Source organism: Arabidopsis lyrata (assembly GCF_000004255.2).
Source record: "Arabidopsis lyrata subsp. lyrata unplaced genomic scaffold ARALYscaffold_1, whole genome shotgun sequence".
NCBI classification, from domain to species: Eukaryota; Viridiplantae; Streptophyta; class Magnoliopsida; order Brassicales; family Brassicaceae; genus Arabidopsis; species Arabidopsis lyrata.
In genome coordinates, this window is record NW_003302555.1 from 3,204,596 (window position 1) to 3,220,587 (window position 15,992).

At 37.4% G+C, this 15,992-nt stretch overlaps 4 protein-coding genes across 4 annotated transcripts; 2 read left to right on the forward strand and 2 right to left on the reverse strand.

Moving 5' to 3' along the window:
* Positions 1 to 10: 10 nt before the first annotated feature.
* Positions 11 to 3,133, reverse strand: LOC9325762 (cysteine desulfurase 1, chloroplastic). The gene is made up of 9 exons (XM_021011262.1): positions 2,780 to 3,133; positions 2,391 to 2,684; positions 2,099 to 2,285; positions 1,839 to 1,984; positions 1,685 to 1,757; positions 1,506 to 1,569; positions 1,327 to 1,426; positions 1,052 to 1,210; positions 11 to 500 (listed from the first exon to the last, which is right to left on the reverse strand). Exons 1-9 carry the CDS (start codon positions 2,984 to 2,986, stop codon positions 330 to 332), a joined length of 1,401 nt encoding a protein of 466 aa, XP_020866921.1. The 5' UTR covers positions 2,987 to 3,133; the 3' UTR covers positions 11 to 329.
* Positions 3,134 to 3,232: 99 nt separating this feature from the next.
* LOC9328523 (cucumber peeling cupredoxin) lies at positions 3,233 to 4,391 on the forward strand. The gene is made up of 2 exons (XM_021011264.1): positions 3,233 to 3,797; positions 3,884 to 4,391. The coding sequence occupies exons 1-2, from the start codon at positions 3,578 to 3,580 to the stop codon at positions 4,369 to 4,371; spliced, it is 708 nt and encodes a 235-aa protein (XP_020866923.1). The 5' UTR covers positions 3,233 to 3,577; the 3' UTR covers positions 4,372 to 4,391.
* A 1,316-nt stretch (positions 4,392 to 5,707) lies between these two features.
* Positions 5,708 to 9,110, reverse strand: LOC9325763 (palmitoyl-acyl carrier protein thioesterase, chloroplastic). Its single transcript, XM_002892415.2, has 6 exons — positions 8,628 to 9,110; positions 7,545 to 8,066; positions 7,330 to 7,463; positions 6,885 to 6,998; positions 6,510 to 6,681; positions 5,708 to 6,420 (listed from the first exon to the last, which is right to left on the reverse strand). The coding sequence occupies exons 2-6, from the start codon at positions 8,037 to 8,039 to the stop codon at positions 6,100 to 6,102; spliced, it is 1,236 nt and encodes a 411-aa protein (XP_002892461.1). The 5' UTR covers positions 8,040 to 8,066; positions 8,628 to 9,110; the 3' UTR covers positions 5,708 to 6,099.
* A 2,157-nt stretch (positions 9,111 to 11,267) lies between these two features.
* Positions 11,268 to 15,881, forward strand: LOC9328524 (magnesium-chelatase subunit ChlD, chloroplastic). The gene is made up of 15 exons (XM_021013005.1): positions 11,268 to 11,627; positions 11,885 to 12,063; positions 12,168 to 12,252; positions 12,337 to 12,653; positions 12,756 to 12,879; positions 13,002 to 13,094; positions 13,524 to 13,619; positions 13,917 to 14,060; positions 14,142 to 14,348; positions 14,415 to 14,570; positions 14,747 to 14,854; positions 14,954 to 15,088; positions 15,196 to 15,354; positions 15,464 to 15,584; positions 15,676 to 15,881. Exons 1-15 carry the CDS (start codon positions 11,367 to 11,369, stop codon positions 15,759 to 15,761), a joined length of 2,271 nt encoding a protein of 756 aa, XP_020868664.1. The 5' UTR covers positions 11,268 to 11,366; the 3' UTR covers positions 15,762 to 15,881.
* The last annotated feature ends 111 nt before the right edge of the window (positions 15,882 to 15,992 follow it).

The following is a 15,992-nucleotide window of genomic DNA, read 5'->3' on the forward strand; positions in this document are numbered from 1 at the left end:
CTTTTGATGATTCATAGAACGCTTTCTTTTGATGATTCATAGCAATAACTTATCCTCATCCTGAGTTTGTTTTTATGAAACTTACAAGTTAACAACGAAGCATGTGCTTTCGTGTGTATTCGTACAAATATGATCGATGCCTGAAATTGTTCATACTACTGCTGGTCTATTTTTTTCATACAAGTGCTAACTACAACACAAATGGCCCTTGGGACTTGAAGAACCAAAATCCACTCCCATTGATCATATAAAAGCAGATTTAAATTAATAGCCTTTGAAGCAATATACCATAAACACCAGCCCAGAGATCCAGCAGGTAGGTGTTCCACTTATTTGAAAGAATTGAAGAAGCTCACAGTGTCTGCTAGCGCAACAATGAAGGAGTCAATGTCCTCCTTCGTGTTGTAAAAGTAGAGGCTGGCGCGTGCACTTGCATTCACTCCAAGATACCGGTGGAGTGGCTGTGCGCAGTGGTGTCCTGACCTTATGGCAACTCCATGCTGCAACATACAATATTCGTTTTCAGTTTTCATCCCACTATGGATATTCTGATGAGAGAGTAAAGTAGGGGTTTAAGGTGGACAGTTAAAATTAGAACGATCAAGATGAATTTGTTTGATCTATATCAGTTTTGAACCTTCTTGCAGCTGTACTCATTACAAATGCATGAAAATCGCTCAGATCAAGTACTTGGACAGGTAACATGTAACTTAGATGATGTAGGGGTTTTGGTTTAACCTAGTTATCAGAAGAGTCCAGGCTCAAGTTCACATATGAAATTTCACCTAAACTCTTGGAATAAAGAAGATCCACCTCAATTATAGGCTGATACCACAAGATATCCTAAGCTAGGCATTTGAGATTCGCTTTGACCACTAAGTGGTAACATCACCCACCAAGGAGAGAGAGAGGTGGTGCAGTTACCATTCCCTGAGAGGTGGTAGGTAGTGCCCTTATATTACTTGAGGTACTACCTCATATTAAGAGAATATATTAGGGATAAGAGAAAACCAGTATGTGATGGGACAGATAGCTCCCAATTATAACAAACCTGTTGATCAAGAAAGGTTGCCAAATCAGTTGGGTGCAAGCCCTCCACGTTGAAGGAACAAAGAGCACCCCTGTGAACACTTTCAGAAGGTCTGGGACCGTATATCCGGACATCAGGCAGGGAAGACAGTTTCTCGTACAAATACTTACCAAGCTCTACCTATATGACATAAGAAATTAAAAACTACAGTTAGAAAATATGTGAGGCTCTTCCGGGACTGTATGTAGTATTCCATACGGTCATTGACGTCTAGTTGTAGGAAAATCATATCAAACCTCATATTCATGGATTTTCGGCATGCCAATTCCTGATAAGTAATCAACTGCTGCTCCAAGGGCAATTGCTTCTCCTATTGCAGGTGTTCCAGCTTCAAATCTGGTACAAACTTGAATATATTTATTTCCAAACTGTAGCAATTATGCAGATTAGTAACTAAAATATGTAGAATCCTTACCTGGATGGAGGTTCCGCATAAGTTGAATGGTCAAGAAATACATCTGAGATCATTTCTCCACCACCTAAAAAGAAGATCGAAATAAAAGGAAAAATAGATGTGGGATTCAGTCCAGTCCCATCCTTGTGAAACAGAAATGACGATTGTTTTCATCTAGAAATATACGATAGACGGCTTACCTAAGAATGGAGGCATGGAATGTAGAAGATCACTCTTACCATATAAGAACCCAATGCCTGTAGGTCCACACATCTGAAGAATGCTTAGCATATTACTATAAGCTTGCCACAAGGCTTATTATGCATCTCAGAAAGAAAAGTAAACAATTCCAACCTTGTGAGAAGATGCAACTAGGAAATCAGCATTTAGCTTCTGGACATCAACCACCATGTGAGGAACACTTTGACAAGCATCGACAAGAACTTTCGCTCCAACATCGTGTGCCCAGACCACAATCTCTTCAATAGGAAGAGAAGACGCTAAACAGAACGAAAAAAAAATGTTAAACACTTAACCTAATCCCGTATTCTTTCATGGAAAAATAAAACAAGCTAAACAAATTGAAAATGATGAGAACATGAAAAAGAATCTACCAAGAACATTAGAAACATGATGAACAGCCACGAGCTTTGTCTTTGGAGAAATCATTTCTCTCAACTTCTCTATGTCTGGGACTTCATCATCATTCAAAGTAACAAACTTTAGAACAGCTCCAGTTTTTTGAGATACTATTTGCCAAGGAACAATGCAACTATGATGTTCAGCCACAGTAAGTATAACCTGAAAAGCTAGCATCATTCACAATCTCATTTGGAAGAATCTCAACAAGATAACTCCCATTAAAAAAAAGAAGAAGAAGATGGATTGATAAAAGCAAAGCCAAACCTCGTCTCCTGGTTTAAGGTTAGAAAGACCCCATGAATAAGCTACAAGATTGATGGCTTCAGTTGCATTCCTTGTGAAAACAATCTCTCTACTATCAGAAGCATTGATGAAACGAGCAACTTTTTTCCTAGCTAACTCAAATTCATCTGTAGCCTTGGCACTTAAATAGTGTATTCCTCTATGAACGTTTGAATTATAGAACTCATAGTAATTCTGCAAGGCGTCCAATACAGCTGCCGGCTTCTGAGAAGTTGCAGCACTGTCTAAGTACACAAGCTTTGACCCATTCACTACCTGAAAAAAAAAAAATCAATCAATCGTAAAATTGCTTAATTCTTCCATATCCAAACGGATTTATACAGTTCGTAGTTGATGGAAAGTGGACAAACCTGGTGGAGAATTCGGAAATCGTTTCGAACGCGATGGCCGAGAGAGACGGATTCGGAATCAGTGGAGATGGTGGCGGAGGAAGAGGCGGCGGAACAGACGGATAGCGAAGAGGAGCGACGAACACGGGAGAAGCTCCGGTGTCCGATAGAGATTGCGTTAGGGGCGAGAGATTTGAACGACGGGAGTTTCATAGCCACACCTTCCATGGTGGAGAAGACGAATGAACAAGTTTGAGTTTTACCGGAGTAATTGCGTAGAGTCTTCAATGTCACGAGTTCGACCACATGCGGCGGTAAAAAGATTAATTTAATCTGAAACACTTATTACTGTAGAGATAAGGGCCGCATTAGGCCTCTTACTACGCCCTTAAATGGGCCCTTGGTTTTTAAGGTCCAATCAAACCGGTTTGCTACCGGTTCAACCGACTGAATCCGTCTGGATTTTGAAACACTGCGTTATCTTAAATATCCCATTTAGTAGAAAAAGACAGTTGACAGATACTATTTATGAAAGAAATAATGTTACGTAGGGAGCGAAGACAGCAAAGTGAGAGATCACATGGGGAAGAGCAAAGACAGAGGCGTTGTCATTTGATTGGACCGACCACTTTGTATCGTCTCATGTTCCTTCGTATTCTTAAGAGTATTTTGTCCACATGTCACGCTCACGCATGTCTTGGTTTATATGCAGTCAATGACGAGCTCATTATTACTTTATGTACAGTTTCTTATACCTTTCTTTATTACAAAGAAATACTATCAATCAACGAATCACAATTTATAATCAAGAAAACGTAAATGGAAAAGAGAGGAAGCAGAGTTATGTTGAGTTCTAGTTCATCTTGTGTTAATGTGTTACTACTCATCATGTGCCTTATGCTTCTGAGTTTGTCAGCTGATGCGTACAAGAACTACACTGTGGGAGAGTCCACGGGATGGTTCGATATTCAGGAGAGACCCTCTGCTAATTATCAGAAATGGGCTGATTCCAAATCCTTTTCTTTGGGTGATTTCCTCAGTAAGATTCTTCTCTTCAACCCCATTTTTGTCTCTACAATAACTTAGCAAAATGTTATATCGTTTGTTTTGTGTTTCAATATGTAGTTTTCAACACAGATAGCAACCATTCGGTGGTTCAGACATATGACTTCAAAACATACAAAGATTGTGATTACGACAATAATGAAAACAATGATACAACAGAGTGGTCGGCTGCAAATCCTTCAGCAACATCTCCTGTTCCCGTCTCAATAAGTGTTCCTCTTGTTAAAGAAGGTTCCAATTATTTCTTCTCGGGAAATTATGATGGCGAACAATGTAAATTCGGACAGCATTTTATGATCAATGTAACACATGGTCAGGGCTTACCAGATTTATCATCACCAGATGAAGCTGCTGCGCCTGGACCGGGCGAATCCGGTGATGATGAAGTTGCTCCTGACACCATCGTCCCGGCCAATTTCGACCATCCTAAAGATATTGAAAGTGATAATGATGATGATAAAGAGGTTCGTAATAGAAAAAGTTCTTCTTCCATAACAAAATCTAATTTGTTTTGTTTAGTCTTTATGGGGTTCTTTGCATCATTTTAATCAAATATTCTTTGACTTTTTTTCTTTTTTTTTTTGTATAAGCATTCTCTTTTCTTCTTTTTTCATAACCAGATTTTTTGTATGTACAAACATTCTGTTTTCTGAAGATACTCTAGTAGTTATCTTTCCTGATAACTCTAGAACTTTAATAATAAAAGAAACAGAGTGTGCCAAAAAAAAAAAATAAAAAAAAAAAATAATAATAAAAGAAACAGAGAGCATTAGTGGAAGTTTTAAAACAGAAAGGAAATGAAGAGAAAACAGAGTAAAGAAATGAGTTTTCCATTTTTTATCGAATAGTAGTTTTTATTGTGTTCAGTTTGTACTTCGGATTTTGATGTCTCAAAAGTTCCATAGTCTCTCACTCGTGCTTCAACGTAGAACTACAATTTTGTTTTGATGATTTAATTTTATCATCAATATGCATTATGACGGATATAAATCTAGTAGGTGACACAATAACGACTCCACCACAAATTATTAGGTTATACATACTAATCTGATTTGATGGACTAGTTCATTGTATCTACATTTTTTTTTTAGTCACAAATCTATAAAGTTAATTAATTAAGTTCATCCGTTATCCAAATTGTTTTTTTTTTCTTACAATAGTTTCAAAAAGGTTATTGGATCAAAGAACTTAAATAATTTGATGCAACTTATATACAAAAATACTGACAACTACAAGTTAACCAATATAACAATAATAAAAGAAACCATGAAGCCTAAGGTCAAATCATTTTCACAAGAAAGGAAATGGTGAGAACATCCTCGACAATATGATTAACCAAAACGATCATTACATGTAAAAGTTGGACCAATGACAAGAACCTGTGCTAAAAAGCTTACGGATGCATTAACATGTTTATTCAAGAGATTATGGATTCCAATGATGTCTATCATGTTTTGACCACATTTTTGCTGGTCAAGAAACTCCAAAATAAGGGACTGTTTATGGTCAAGTCAAGAATCATTTTATAATTCTTTATTCATGAAGAATACTAAAAACTGAATCACCTAGCCACTTCCAATATTCATGCACTATCTTAACTTTATTTATGTTCTCCAAAACTGTCTTTATCATCTTTTGCTTTCATTTCACGCAAATATTTTCTTTTAAATAAGTTTAATATCCTCTCCATAATGGGATCCAATGGAACCTTTCTTCTATCAAGTAGTAGTATTTTCTTTTGCTTTTAACTTCATCGTCTCTTTCCGGATTTAGTTACTCAATCCTGATTTTAGATTTCACTTTCCGGATTCCAATATGCGATGGCTTTATTGCTGGACAAACCGTTTTGGTTGTTCGTGTCTATTTAATAGCCTTTCAATCAAATTTACAGGTACAAGCATCACATTCATAATTCATTACAAGGATCGTCCACGTGCTTGTTTAGCTGGAAACAACTACAAAACTCAACAAAAGTACAATAAATTTAGGATAAGAGAGTTGATGCCTTTGTCTTGCGCCGGCACATGGGTTACATAACATCATAATTCGTAAATCGTAATGATACACGACACCCATTTCCCATCAAGCAAAAAATAAATAGAAAGATTAAATAAATATAATAAATCTCCATCGGAAAAAAAAAGAAATATACAAAGGGTTGGTGGCCGAAACTTTTGAGGGGAGGACATGAAATTGTGGTGGTGGTTGCAAGCAAGCAGGGTGGCAGCAGATATAGTTACAAAGGAACCAAATGAGCCATTGTTGTGGGTTTTTTTTTACGGTGCAGTTCCCCAAGTTGTTGTTGGTGTTTTACTACTCCACTCTGTTCTTCCTCTCACCACTTCCGCTCCATCCTGGAGTCGGAGCAAATGCTGACATTCCACATCCCCCGCTGTTGCCAGGTTACCGATATCGCAACCTGAAACTGCGGTGAGGGACTGAAGCACACTGTCTCTTCCGCATTCCCTCCGATACTCCAGAGTCATGCTTTTCAGCTTCTGCCTCTCCATTATTCCCACTGGAGCACTCTCCAGGATCCACCCAATGTACTTTACATTATTAACATGCTGGTTAACATCTAGGTCACTCCATCGCGGCTGGAAAAAAGTTCATTACCAAACCCATTAAGAGATTTATTGGCTGAGGATCAGTTTGTTGAAGCATACATCATATAAAATTCACTTACAGTGAGACCAGATCGAACATAGTCAGCAGTCTTGTCATCAAGTTTTGTTAACTTTCTGCTGTCCTCAGCAAGGACGGGATCAGAATTCACAAAATAAGGCTCTATTTCCCCTCGAACCTCTTCAGGAATCTTTGACAATCTCCTTGTCAATTTATTCATCATCACCCACACACTGCACAAGAATATTTTGTAATACCTCTGTCAAATATCTAACCCATTAGACCAAAAAATTCGTAATTATCCATAACATAAACTTGTGTAGTCTTTCTGAATTGATGATAGAGAAAACGCTATAGATAGAGAATATCGACATCAGGTATCTTATGATCACATGAAGAAAATGATAATAACTTGTAAACCAAAAGAAAAACTAACCTTGATGCTCGTGTTAAGGTTTCTCCAGTATTGCAATCCCGAACTAACCAATCACGACGCATACCATTCTTTCCAGACTGACTGACCCAGGTATCTACTTCAACAACATCTCCCCTATGAGGCAGATATTGAATTAGCATATGAGTTATGATGACTATAATATGCATGCACAGCAGGTAATCCAGGGTGCAAAAAGTAGCTATATAAGTATGTCTTTGCTAAAGTAAAAACAATATTAACTGAGCATTAAAAATGTAGAACTGTAATTGATTCATTGAAGAAAAGAAGCAAAATACTCATCATTTTCCCAAACCTGGTAAAAAAAGAAGTGAGAGTATGAACCTGCATGTTATGTTCAGGTTTTTGCAAGAGAATCTAAAAACTCTAAAAAGAAACCAGTGATTCTCGGCGAAGTTGTAAGTTACTGTTAAGAATGATAGCTTACCAAGTAGGATATTTATCAACCACCACCTGCATACGAGTGACGACCCATATCAAGTTCTTCTTAAACATCTCAGGGGTAGAACCAAATCCATCTCCCAGCAATCCAGCAGTCTTAACATGATTAAGCGCCGTTTCCTGTCATGAGCATAAGAGCTTATTCATGCATATCAATTAAACCAGTGACAACAGGTGAGAGTAAACATAATCAAGTGGTACCTGCAAATGATTCATAACGGTTTCTATAGATGCAGAGCGATCAGCACCTATTTCATATGACCTAATGGAGAAATTCTGACGGAACACAAGGCCATCCTGAACAATTCTCCCTATACCAAACGGATCCACCAGCATGTCAGAACGCCTGGGTTTCCAATCAAGCATCATCCACTGTTTCTCAGCTGCTAAGAAAATCGTTGTTATAGCAGCAAGAAGCATGCTCCAGTCAGGTAACTGGTTGATGAAAGTTCTTGGCGCAGGGTGTGACGCCTCGATATCAGTCCTTACGATATCTACAGAACCAGGCAAACCAACCTTTTTCCCATTAATCTTAGGTGGAGCCTGAGCGTTTGGTTTAACCTTCATCCTACCAGAGTTTGGTGCAGGATTGAGTCCAGCAAGATTCGTGGAACCAATCTTGTTGCCTTTTCCATTAGGATCAAGCGAAGAAGACGGTACAGGAAAGAATGAAGAAGTAGCAGAGGTGGCCACCATGACGAGGAGATGAAGCGTTCAAAGACACTGCCCACCAAAAAAAAAGATGGAAAAAAGTTAGCTCAAGAGAGTGATATATAATAAATGCTACATCTTTAGCTATTAGCAGGAGGATCTTCCTAAAGTAGATATACTATCCAATTAACAACAAAAATGGCAGAAGAGGAAAAGGGCTTCCATAAACGAACTAAAGGCACACACAAAAAAAAAAAAAACAATTCTTTTTGTTATGCGTAAATTCTCTAAGACAATCCAGTTCGGCCACTGAGACTCTAGGCCAATTCCAAACAGCAGAAAAAAAGCCTTTCAAAAAATTGTGAGCTGATGCTCAAAACTCGTCATTTTTATTGAAGGCATTCAACATTCGAGGTTTCCGAAGTTTTGGGGGAAAGCAATTTGATGCAGGTAAGAAACAAAAAAACCAGATCTGAAATCCAAAACAAAACTTGTATAGAAAATGTAATTCAAACATCATTCTTCAGTCAAACATCAATCAGATGACGAATCCAAACAAGCGATGAAGAGATTCAGAAATTACACAAAGAGAAGAACCCAAAAAAAAAAAAGAGAGAGAGAGAGAGATCTTACCAATATGAAGAGAGCAGATGAGAAATTATTGAAGAAATACAAAAAAACGTAACGCCAAATATCTGCAAAGTCTCCAAACCCTAAATTCTCCTTTCTTCGGCAGCCTCCCTGTCTCTCACGATCTCCTCTGCCTTTTGTTTAAAACTTTTTTTTTTTTTGTTTTGTGTTTTGTTTTTTTGTATTTTCCTTCTCAAATCCTATTGTTTTGCAATTCAATTTTTTGCGATTCTCAATACTTTTTCGGGAAAACAAAAAAAATACAAATTTTGTGATTAGAGAAAAAAAAAGCCGAGAAAAGTCTATAAGGTGGGTGAGAGAGAAATGTGGATATGAGATTAGCTTATAGGAGTATATATATATTGCCTTTCCTTCTTCTCGTAGTTTCAAAACAACAACACATTTTTATTTTTTCTATATTTCCCATTTTACCCCTTTCTTGTTACAAGATTGGTTAACCTAATTAGGCAAATTTATTAAATTTGTATTCACATGGACTACAAATTTCTTTGAATTTCATTTAGCACGCAAAACTTGATTGCTCTTCCGTGGAAATTTCCTTTGGACTTGGAAAATTTTGTAAGAAATCGGACCAATCGTATTTATAAATTGTAGGGAAAAAGACACATATCCGAATGTGTGAGCAAGCTTGTTGTCAATACTGGCACCGACGCCGTGTAATAATAAGTTGGGCAGAGACAACAAGGAACATGTGCATCAATCTCTATCTTACTTGTATTTATTAAGACTAACGAAAACAACATTTAAACTAAACCTAACACTAGCTTCTTTTTTTTTTTTTTAGTTTAACCATAAAAACTTTGTCGAACGTGTGAAGTCAGCCGATCGGATTTATAAATTTATTCCACCGAAAACATAATTTAAATTAACTTCTTAAAAACTTTACCACAAAAATTATAATAACACAAAAGCGACGTGTTTTTTACAAATCGAAACAATAGACAATCCAAATGTTTAAGAGAGTAGGTAGATAGACTGACTTCCCAACAAGAACATCACTTACCTGTTTGGAGAGATCAATTTTGCCTCGAGCTAGCATTTGGTATCGTATAATTCCAGAAGAGGCTAACAAGAAGAGATGATAAGCTATTAAGGACTACTAGGTTCATAGTATTGACTAAGATTGCCGATCTTTACGAGTACTAGTAGGTAGACCAAAAACTGGCGCATATAATACACCACCATATCCGTCTCTTGTTTACTCTATATTCGTGTGGTTTAGTTTGAAGATCATATATATGAGACACATGCATGAGATGATGGCAAGCAAATATCAATAGACGTTTGACAACACATATATTAAGGACATAGGTAGCTACCACGAGAGACGTGTGGGAGATGCACACTCGCACAAGCGTGATTAGCAGTCACCTAGATGCATATAATGATCACTGATGATTTGACTGGCATAATACGGTATAACGCTTTTTGGAGTATGTGATCTACTAGTACTTGCCCCTGTTCTAAAAATTCCCGCATAGCCCCGATTATTCCCCGCTTAATCGCTAGGCCCACCCTATCCGCTTTGATTAATGACTAATCCCCTAAAAAATCAGTAACCCGATTATTCTCTGCCTAATCCGATTACTTCCCGCCTAATCTTATATACCCCGATTATTTTTTAGATTGCAAGTATAAAAAAACTTTTTATTTTTGTTATTCAATCATTTGAATGGAGAGTTTGTGATGTTTTACAATAACTTGTGTTCAAATTTTAATAAAAATCATAAATTTGTAATAAAAATCATAAATTTTTACAATATTGGATTAATATATTTTAAAAATATTAAAATAACCCTAAAACTAATCTCCGATTAATCCCCAATTTTAATCCGATTTTTCGATTAATCGCTAGGCCCATGCCGAGCGCCCGACTAGTGCCTAGCGATTTTTCAAACAAGGGTACTTCCCAAAAGCCATATGGCCGGCTTCAATAGAGAGGGGTGCCTTAAGCGGAACGTCCCTACAATTCTAAAATGAGCCATGAGAGTAGCAGCCTATTAGTCATCGTATACGCTACATGCCTACAAGAGAGGAGGACCCATTGAGAAAATACAGAAGACAGATCAGACTAAATCACAATAAACTTAATTTATTTTGACTATATATGTTTGTCTATTTCGTCATTGATGATATTGCTTAATCTTTGATTATTATTAATTTATCATATTGGACTCTTTAATCTGCTTGGAGACGAGTGAAAGAATTATTAAGTTAGGAGAAAACAGTCGCGTTGATAATTCCGCTTTCATTTTGAATATTTATTGTATTTTGTCTGATTTGCTTTACATTAAAAGTCTTAATTAAATAAACAAAAGATGATTTTAAAACCGTTAGTTGCATTTGCATATTTAATTTTTTTTTATTCATAAAGTAACATATTTGTTTCATTCATGATTTAGTATGCAAATTTGTTCCTTCGTTATCTATTTATTCCTAAGATATAAATTAAATAAGAACTAAACTCCAATTAATTATATAAAACTTGTTTAATTTCTTTTCGGTTAATTAGTATCTATAGAAAATAATATATATTTTATTTATCCCAAACTATAAATAATAATCATAATTCGAAATTCATAATAAATATTAGACATTTGATTAATATGGATAGTGCTGCAATCAGGAATGAATGAGGAAGCAAAAGATAAGGTCGAAACAGTAGAAAATACACTCTCTTAGTCTTAACTTCTTCTTCTTCTTCTTCTCCTATCTTTGAAAATGGCGATGACTCCGGTCGCGTCATCATCTCCAGTGTCAACGTGCAGACTCTTTCGCTGCAATCTCCTCCCCGATCTCTTACCTAAGCCTCTGTTTCTTTCCCTCCCCAAACGAAACAGAAGTGCGTCGTGCCGCTTCACTGTACGTGCCTCCGCGAATGCTACCGTCGAATCCCCAAACGGTGTCCCTGCCTCGACACCAGAGACGGAGAGCACCTCCTATGGCCGACAGTTTTTCCCTTTGGCCGCAGTTGTTGGCCAGGTCAGAGAATTTGCAATTTGATTTCTGTATGTTGCAGAATTGTACTCAATTTGGATCAATTTTCTCTATCATTTAATGTATATTTGCATCATTAATAGAAATGGTTTAATTTAGTTGGATTGGGTATAAGAAAAAGCATCAATGTTTCATCAGTGAACTGTGTTATGGGACTTTTTACATAAATTTGTTTAACTTCCTTAGATGCAAAAGTCTCACAGGGTATATAATTTGTTTGCTTTAACTAATGTTGTTTGTAGGAAGGCATCAAAACTGCTCTTTTACTTGGCGCTGTTGATCGTGAAATCGGAGGGATTGCTATCTCAGGTCGTAGAGGCACTGCAAAAACAGTCATGGCACGAGGGCTACATGAAATCATTCCTCCTATAGAAGTTGTTGTAGGCTCAATATCAAATGCTGACCCAGCTTGCCCTGATGAGTAAGATTCTTACAAGCTGAAACAGAACTGTTTTTTCTTCTTCTTTTATTTACATTCTCTTCTCAATTCATACACTGCTGGCTTGTATCCATATGATACATTAGGTGGGAAGACGACTTAGATGAGCGAATAGAGTACAATGCTGATAATACCATTAAGACTGAGATTGTCAAATCTCCTTTCATTCAGGTACACTTAGTTTTAGGAGCCCCTACAACCTTTATGAGACTGTTTTCTTAATACTTAGGCTTTTCTGTCATTTGTATTACACAGATTCCTCTAGGTGTCACAGAAGATAGACTCATTGGGTCTGTTGATGTTGAGGAGTCTGTGAAAAGGGGGACAACTGTTTTCCAACCTGGTCTTTTGGCTGAAGCCCATAGAGGAGTGTTGTATGTTGATGAAATAAATCTCTTAGATGAGGGAATTAGTAATTTGCTTCTCAATGTATTGACGGATGGTGTTAATATAGTTGAAAGAGAAGGAATCAGCTTTAGGCACCCGTGCAAACCACTTTTAATTGCAACTTATAACCCTGAAGAAGGTGCTGTTCGAGAGCACTTGCTAGACCGTGTTGCCATTAATTTAAGGTATTGCTGGAGTTTATGAATCAAGTCTGAAAATTATGGTCTGTTTCTTTTGGGCAATTCTCAGTCCTTTCTCTTTTTACATCACGATGTTAACATTTGCAGTGCAGACCTTCCTATGAGTTTTGAAGATCGCGTCGCAGCAGTTGGAATTGCCACACAGTTTCAGGAACGCTGTAATGAGGTTTTTAGAATGGTAAATGAAGAGACAGAGACAGCAAAGACGCAGGTATCTTCAAATGAATTAAGTGAAAAAGGGCCAGTACAATGCCCCATTAGGAAAAATTGGATGGGATGCTATGCTTCTCCTCCCACTTTTCTCGGTCATAATCCAGTTTTCTCTGACTGCAGATCATATTGGCTAGAGAATATTTGAAAGATGTCAAGATAAGTAGAGAGCAATTGAAGTATCTGGTTTTGGAAGCTGTCCGAGGTGGTGTTCAGGTATTCAGCAAAAATTCTTTAAGTAATTTTGTGTTTAAGGAATAATTACACTATAGTAACGTATTCCTGGAAGAATAAGTAAACACGAAAAGAAAGGACAAGATGCATGCAAGATAATGTCACGATTATAGAATTCAACTAGTATAGTCCTTAAACAGGAATGCAAGAAATGGCTCACTACAGGCAGAAAGATACATTTAGATAGTGTTGTTTTGATTTAGAAACAAAACTGGATAAAGAAGGGCTTGGCATCAAGTGCTTTTGTTGCGCTGTTGATTGTAATATTTCACCATGTTATGATCATATCACCTATAATTATATGTCTGTGTTTGGAGTACTTGGTAGTTAATTCTCATGGCTTATTTATTGTCGATGATTACCTGGAAATCGTTCAATACTGTTTTCTCAAATAACAAATTTATGATACAGGGACACCGCGCCGAATTGTATGCAGCTCGTGTGGCAAAGTGTTTAGCTGCAATTGAAGGGCGAGAAAAAGTCACAATTGATGACCTCAGAAAGGCCGTTAAGTACTCTTCTCTAGCTCATTCATTTTTGTTTTCTTTCCCAGAACGATCAAGCAAGTCATAAACTTATCTAGTTATATGTTTTCTGGCAAAAACATTTTCTCGCTAGAATTAGTCATTAGGGTTTAAATTTAATGTTTACTTTCACTTTCCTTGTATTGCCTTTGTCTATAATTGAACATCTTAATAGAAATTTTCATGAGCAGTGTAGAATGACAATCTGTAATGATTCGGATGGAGTATTTACGACATCCTCCAGTTATTAATTAGCAAATGTTGTCCATTTTTTCAATAGGTTGAGCTGGTCATTCTTCCTCGTTCATCACTAGATGAGACTCCTCCACCTGAACAACAAAACCAACCGCCACCTCCGCCACCTCCTCCACAAAATAGCGAATCTGGAGAAGAAGAAAATGAAGAAGAACAAGAAGAAGAAGAGGTCAGTGGATGCGGTACACATTATTGTCTCTCGTTGCACACAAACAAGGTTCTCTTAAGTATAAATCATTAACCAATGTAGGATGAAAGCAATGAAGAAAATGAAAATGAGCAGCAACAAGACCAAATACCTGACGAGTTTATATTTGACGCTGAGGGCGGTCTGGTGGATGAAAAACTCCTCTTCTTTGCTCAACAAGCCCAGAAACGTCGGGGGAAAGCCGGCAGAGCGAAGAATGTCATATTCTCAGAAGATAGAGGACGCTATATAAAGCCAATGCTTCCAAAGGTTTGCCCTTAACAAATTTCCAGGCTCCCAAACATGCATAGTCCTTAACAAATTTTACTTTGACAGGGTCCAGTAAAAAGATTAGCTGTGGATGCAACCCTTAGAGCAGCTGCACCATACCAGAAATTGCGCAGAGAGAAGGATATTACAGGAACTAGGAAAGTCTTTGTTGAGAAGACAGATATGAGGGCCAAAAGAATGGCTAGGAAAGCTGGAGCCCTGGTACTGAACCTTGTCCATACATTCTTCTAAAAGACTGTATATAAACAGTTTCCTTGATACAACATTATTCTCACTTATACTTTAAACACAAAGATGTTTGGCATGATAAATTTGGCAGTTTCCTTGATAGAAGCTTCAGTGAAAACATAGATAATATTACCATTGTTTTATGGCAGGTTATCTTTGTGGTTGATGCAAGTGGCAGTATGGCATTGAATCGTATGCAAAACGCCAAAGGTGCTGCACTCAAACTACTGGCAGAGAGCTATACTAGTAGGGATCAGGTAAAGGTTACCTTTTTTGAATAGTAAACGTGCTTGTTGCTAGTTTGAATGAATTCGTTGGGCCTTCGGATGAGACTCATACACCATTAATTGGTTTAGGTTTCGATTATTCCTTTCCGAGGAGATGCTGCGGAAGTGCTCTTGCCCCCTTCTAGATCAATTGCAATGGCAAGGAATCGTCTTGAGAGACTTCCTTGTGGTGGTGGTTCTCCTCTTGCCCATGGTTTAACAACGGTATGTCAAATATTATGGTGTTGTTAGTATGATAACTACTAAAGTGGTCTTAAAATCACTATTATGGGTCAGCATAATAATAACAGTAATAGCTATGTTCATATCAGGCTGTAAGAGTTGGACTTAACGCAGAGAAGAGTGGTGATGTCGGGCGAATAATGATTGTTGCGATAACCGATGGTCGAGCCAACATTACACTGAAAAGATCAACTGATCCAGACTCTATTGCCCCAGATGCTCCTAGACCCACGTCCAAAGAATTGAAGGTAAACAGCTTCTAACGAAAAACATAAAGCAAAACAAGCTCTTTGTGCTTGAACATGGATATAAGAAGGCAGATGCAGTGATTAAAAATGCGGGTGTTGTGTTGTTTAGGATGAGATTCTGGAAGTTGCTGGGAAGATATACAAGGCAGGGATGTCTCTTCTAGTGATTGATACTGAGAACAAGTTTGTTTCAACTGGTTTTGCAAAGGAGATCGCAAGAGTTGCTCAAGGTTTGGTCTCTGCAATTGAGTTTGAGATATATTTTTGTTATATTAAAGCAGACAATAACAACAATTGTGTTTTGATTGTTCTTCCTCGTAGGAAAATACTATTACTTGCCAAATGCTTCGGACGCTGTCATCTCGGCCACCACGAGGGATGCACTATCTGATCTGAAGAATTCTTGACCTCATCTAGTCTGCAATACCATGAGTCTGGATCAAAGTGTATATTCTAATTGTGCAACACATTTCAGTCACTAAAACTAAACATGAAGTTTATAAGAAAAGAAATTTTGTTTTAACATACTCTTCCTAAGAATTTCCGATTTTATTCCGTTGGTGGGTAATTGACGACTGATTTGATGATGCTTTAGTGACAGATCACTGTTTGTACTTTGTACACTAAGAAGAAGATGA

What these genes read in the sequence shown, in the direction of transcription:
- LOC9325762 (XM_021011262.1), bottom strand. Translation starts at nt 2,986, where the DNA reads ATGGAAGGTGTGGCTATGAAACTCCCGTCGTTCAAATCTCTCGCCCCT. An exon ending in ATTTCCGAATTCTCCACCAG is followed by an intron (nt 2,685 to 2,779) that starts GTTTGTCCACTT and finishes TTTTTTTTTCAG; the next exon opens with GTAGTGAATGGGTCAAAGCT. An exon ending in CGAAAATCCATGAATATGAG is followed by an intron (nt 1,211 to 1,326) that starts GTTTGATATGAT and finishes TATGTCATATAG; the next exon opens with GTAGAGCTTGGTAAGTATTT.
- LOC9328523 (XM_021011264.1), top strand. Translation starts at nt 3,578, where the DNA reads ATGGAAAAGAGAGGAAGCAGAGTTATGTTGAGTTCTAGTTCATCTTGT. An exon ending in TTCTTTGGGTGATTTCCTCA is followed by an intron (nt 3,798 to 3,883) that starts GTAAGATTCTTC and finishes TTCAATATGTAG; the next exon opens with TTTTCAACACAGATAGCAAC.
- LOC9328524 (XM_021013005.1), top strand. Translation starts at nt 11,367, where the DNA reads ATGGCGATGACTCCGGTCGCGTCATCATCTCCAGTGTCAACGTGCAGA. An exon ending in GACCCAGCTTGCCCTGATGA is followed by an intron (nt 12,064 to 12,167) that starts GTAAGATTCTTA and finishes ATGATACATTAG; the next exon opens with GTGGGAAGACGACTTAGATG. An exon ending in CTAGGAAAGCTGGAGCCCTG is followed by an intron (nt 14,571 to 14,746) that starts GTACTGAACCTT and finishes GTTTTATGGCAG; the next exon opens with GTTATCTTTGTGGTTGATGC.
- LOC9325763 (XM_002892415.2), bottom strand. Translation starts at nt 8,039, where the DNA reads ATGGTGGCCACCTCTGCTACTTCTTCATTCTTTCCTGTACCGTCTTCT. An exon ending in CCGTTATGAATCATTTGCAG is followed by an intron (nt 7,464 to 7,544) that starts GTACCACTTGAT and finishes TGCTCATGACAG; the next exon opens with GAAACGGCGCTTAATCATGT. An exon ending in ACCTTAACACGAGCATCAAG is followed by an intron (nt 6,682 to 6,884) that starts GTTAGTTTTTCT and finishes ATTCTTGTGCAG; the next exon opens with TGTGTGGGTGATGATGAATA.